Source organism: Leiobunum rupestre, chromosome 4 (genome assembly GCF_980474605.1).
Source record: "Leiobunum rupestre chromosome 4, qqLeiRupe1.1.hap1, whole genome shotgun sequence".
Taxonomy (NCBI): domain Eukaryota; kingdom Metazoa; phylum Arthropoda; class Arachnida; order Opiliones; family Sclerosomatidae; genus Leiobunum; species Leiobunum rupestre.
Window position 1 is genome coordinate 4,033,242 of NC_143387.1, and position 5,038 is coordinate 4,038,279.

At 32.1% G+C, this 5,038-nt stretch overlaps 1 protein-coding gene across 1 annotated transcript; it reads right to left on the minus strand.

The window, feature by feature from the left end:
- Window positions 1-1,349: 1,349 nt before the first annotated feature.
- Window positions 1,350-3,389, minus strand: LOC149945904 (uncharacterized). Its single transcript, XM_090173514.1, has 2 exons — window positions 3,327-3,389; window positions 1,350-1,915 (listed from the first exon to the last, which is right to left on the minus strand). The coding sequence occupies exon 2, from the start codon at window positions 1,907-1,909 to the stop codon at window positions 1,355-1,357; it is 555 nt and encodes a 184-aa protein (XP_090029640.1). The 5' UTR covers window positions 1,910-1,915; window positions 3,327-3,389; the 3' UTR covers window positions 1,350-1,354.
- Between the last annotated feature and the right edge of the window lie 1,649 nt (window positions 3,390-5,038).

Sequence of the window (5,038 nt, forward strand, 5' to 3'; positions counted from 1 at the left end):
TTTTCTAAGATAATTAAGCCCGTTCTTTGTAATGTTCGCCAAATTTACAGCCGTTCAAATCGAAATCAAAGTTTTACCTCTATGAGCTTTGCTTATTTCCATAGATTATCCTTAAAAAAAATTGGCCTTATATCTAACATACTCTTCCAGCGTATCATGTGCAAAATAAACTCTTAAAGCTTAGAAAATCGGATTAAGTTGAAATTTCAGTTATCTTACATGTCAAGTATGTATATTTAATATAAAGCCTGGTTTTAACTTGGCGGTTTTTTTGCGCAAATTTTCGGCGTCGACGGAAAATGGGGGATACATGTATATTCCGTCGATGCCGGCCGTCAAGTCAGTCGGTTTTTGGTTCTGTGTCGCGAGTTTGATTTCTATTTTTTCCGCTGTGTTGGGCGATTTCGCTCACTGATATTGAAATTTTAATACTCCTTTAATAATTTAATAAAAAATTAATAGCCTTTCCATAATTTATTTAATGCGATTCAAAATAAATACCGTAATGTTAATTATGTTTTCCTTATTTCGATATTTAAATAAATTAATTTTGATGTTCTACCACTAGAATAATTGCTATAAGTTATTCAATGAATAATTAATCTTAGTAATAATAACTTTTATATTAATAATAATAATGATATAATATTATTAAGAACCAGATATCATTGGAATAAAAGTAATAAACATTCAATGTTCAGGACAGCAGTACATATTAACAACTGAATTTAAAGTAAAAAATAAATATTATATTAAGCCTAGGCTCTTTGATGGAGTGTTATTAAAACTGTTCGAAACGGAATCGTGAAAAACGCCACCGCCGACGTTAAATTTCAAGTGAAAACCGGGTTTTAGTCGTAAATTATAAAAAAAATGGTTTATAGTGTTCTATGCGTTCAGTGTATAGACAAGAAATTTTCAGCATAATACAAGGCAAAAAAACCCTTTTTAAATCGTACCAAGAATATATTTAATTTTAGACAACCGTCGAGCAATATAATCTTATTTTCATGTCACTGGCGTTCGCTTTATTCCCGTAGAAACACGTGCTAATTAGGAAACCAATGAGATACAATGCTGATATTGTGAAAGGGAATAAAACACCAACACTTCCAATATTGAATGCTCCATTTTATGGCTTTAGATACTTCTAGCGCTAGTAAATGAATGCTCGCGCACATTGTTAGGGGTCTTCTATTAAGAATGCTTTGAAATCATATTCCCTTAAAATCATTTTAAAAAACAAACCAAAAATAACCAGAGTGCCAAGTAAAGTTTTTATTGGACAAAATGCGAAATATTATGAGATGGAATTTTCAAACAAAATGCGCGTAATAATTATGAAATAAATGAATCAAACTTTAATCTTCCAAACACCAACTGCTCGGTTTTTAGCTTGCATTTCTGCCCGCAAGAGGGCTCTCCTGATGTCCCCGTATTCCGCATTTCTGTCCTTCAGAACGTACGCGAGTCCTTTGTCCACCATCTTCAAAGACACGTAGTCGTTGTCGATATAAATGGATCCCCAGACTTGGTTGTTGAAATCCTTGCCGAATACGTCCAGCCTAACTCTCCTGTTGAGAATCATTCGGGACAATTCGGAGCGAGCCTCTTCCGCCAACGGCTCTCCGGGTTTCCCCGGCCTCGTCATTTTGGGCGCGTGAATACCCACTAATCTCACGATTAGAGCGTCTCGATAGCTGCTTGCTCGCGGTAGAGGAGTGTCATCCGCTGGTAAGTGGTAAAACATGAACGTGTCTCCTTCGTGGACCGAAGTCACGACGCCTTCTAGTTTCAAGCGATCCACGACTGTCGGGATGTCGTTGGATGATGAGTACCGGAACTCTTGACCAGAACAGAGCTGGAACAAGACGCTCAGGAAAGCAAAAACGACGCCAAGGGACAACATATTTATCTGGAACACGAAGTAAGAAAAGAAATAGAAAAGGTTCGAATTAATATAATTTAACAAATATATAATATAATATAATAATATGCAAAAATAATAAATAATATATACTATGTTATGTATTAATATACAATATTGAATAAAATGAAAACAACGATAGTTAAAAGTGCGCAAGAAAAAATTTATTTATTAAAAGTTAAGGCCCGACTAGTTTCACAGAATTCATTTTATTTATAAACTCGTATTTTATAAAACCATGTTTTTTCCAACTGTCCGTAATCGCGATTGAGACAATTTTTATCGTCCATTGCTTTTATGTAGAAGGCTTTCGAAATATCAAGTTCATTGCGGTTAATAACATGGTTAGTTTCAGCGATATGGCTTGCTAAAGCCGATTTTTCCAATCTTTTATGTTTTACGTTTTAAAACTTCGTTCAGTTTGGCATGTATATTCTTGGTTGCATTCGCATTGTATAGCGTATATGCCTGATGGGGGCGTAATAACTCGGACGAAACTAGTCGCGCTTAACTTTCAATAATAAAACTTTTTCTTGTGTTGTTCTATCGTGGTTTTAATTTTATTCAGTATTTTGGTTCAAGTAGCTAATAAATTTTAATAAATATATAATATAATATGAAAATAATATAAAGAGTAAAATATATTAAATTTTAAATAATTATTAGCCTAGAAATAAAAGAGTTTCTACTATAATTTAATATTTTATATTTCACACTATTTTACAGAGTTGAAAAAATAATATCATTTAATAAATTCAATAATTATGTTTAGAATATAAATTATAAAATAATAATTAATAATACAAAGAATGTGCAATATAATATACACAATACATAATATAATTTCGAATAATGCTTTTCATTTTTCGTAGAAACATACTGGATAAGGAATAAGACCATGTTCAATATTTTAATACGTGTACTCCTTCAAACCTTTTTGTTTAAGTAATTAAATCGCTATCAGACGGTGAAGAAGTAGGATATCAAAAGTTATAAAAGTCAAATTCTTTGGTTTTCGATATGGTTTTTTCGGAAATTTAATTTTATTAGAGCTGTCTTAACGTTTATGGTAATTTTAAAAAAAAGACAGTTTCGCCCCCTAATTAAAACGGAAAAGCTATGCAAATAAGAAATACAGTTATGTGCTATACGTCTCCAGATACTAGCAAGTGTATATAATTTCTATATATAAAACGAATAACTGAATCTTCAATTACTTTCACCAAGTTTAACAGAAGATTGGGATAACTGGCGCAAAATAAAAATTTAGATAAAGTGGGTGTTAACAAACCATGTTCAAATTTGGAATAGATTGTAATAAAGTTTTAAATTATCTAGCTCAATGTAAAATAAATAATTTCCGACTTTACTCTCGCAAAACAAGGTTAAAAAATACTACCTTTATGCGGTGTCAGTCCTTTTCCGCGGACGGTGAATCCAGAAATAGCCTCTCTTCATTGAGTCTCTTCCTATTTATACGAAAGCGACCACGTCTGACCTTGGCGAATTTGACGGAGAGGTCAACCCGGTATCACGGGCGCAGGAAGTTGAAGGAAACTCGCGATTAAGTGAAAGTGAGAGGCCAAAAATTCCCTAATCTATCAAGAGTACACGGAATCGTCTAGGATCTTGTTTCCTATACAGGTATTAACTGTCCGAGAGAAGAGAGAGTGAAGAAGATTGGATATACTCATTACAGAAATCCCCATTTATCAATCTTGATGTTTAAAAAATAACAGCTTTATATTTGCTCATACTAAAAGCAGTCTTTCTATAGTGCATTGCCTTTTGAAGAGTCAATGATATCAGACAATATCCGGTTTTCTGTTTGACATAAAATATTAGGTATATTCGTTATCGAGGAAGATTAATCTTAACAAAAACTTAGTTTAACTTACTTATTTGAGCGCTTCATTTATTAAGTTAGTTTCTAAATATTTTTAAATTAAAGAGGTCCATTATAATTTAAAGAGATTTCTATTATATATACCATGATCGTGCATTAGTAATATTTAATGGCTTCACGTTAGTCTTTAGTTCCAGTCATATTATGTGGTATTTGGAGAATGCGTGGGAAATGTCTGTATTTCTTCAATTTAAAATGAGCATATCAGACAAAAATCCCCTTTTTTATTTCTTAAAGTCTATTAAAAATTATTTGGTTAATTTAATAAGATATTATGAAAGGCGTGCTGTTTTAAGTTTATTAAGTTAACAAAGAAAACCAATGTAATATAAACGGTTTTGACCATAAAACTACCTTCGTTTACTATATGCGAAATATTATTTTTCGGTTGGGTAACTACATGTATATCGACGGTTGAATTTTGAACATTTGATCGTCATTGCGAGGTCAGAATGACTTTATATTACGGTTAGCAGCATCCAATAAAAACGAGAATAGAAGCTTAGCAATAGGTCGTAAGAAAGTCATTTATTTGGCAAACTGATTGAGTAGAACTTCTATTAACTATTTTGATTTCTTTAACAAATTTAAGCTTCGTAACAACGCTTATACTGATATTTGAACGACGGATGTAAGAACTTTTCAATAGACATTTGCTAGTTCTTAACAGAAAACTAACCTCTCTCTATTTAGCTAAAGAGCATACAGTTGGTGGTGACTGACTGTTTCATTTAAACGTCTAAACTTGGACCTTCGCCTTGAAGGCGTATTGGCCGAAGTACCACGTATCGGTTAAATTTTCATCAATAAATATATTTTAGTTTCCCCAAACGTTGTTGGTCGTTTTACCTCTTCAACCGTGTTACCTTTAGACCAACGGTGGTTCTCGTTTTCTTACAATTGTTCCAGACAAGGTTTTTAACTCAAACGTAAGGGAGTCCAAACTTAATATTAAATAAAAGGTCAAATTAAATAAACTTAATAAATAAATATTTAATGTTAAACGTTTGTGACAATCCATCATTGTTAACTAGTTGATAAATATTAAAGAAATATCTACTACTATAAAAAAAATAAAAATTTGCAGCTTTTGAGAAGGTTTGATATTTAGATACATTTCAGAGTTCAGGGAAATCCGGAAAATTATAACTTAAGATTTTTCAAAGAAATTATACACATATAAATGTCCGTTTTTAGCAAGGTCG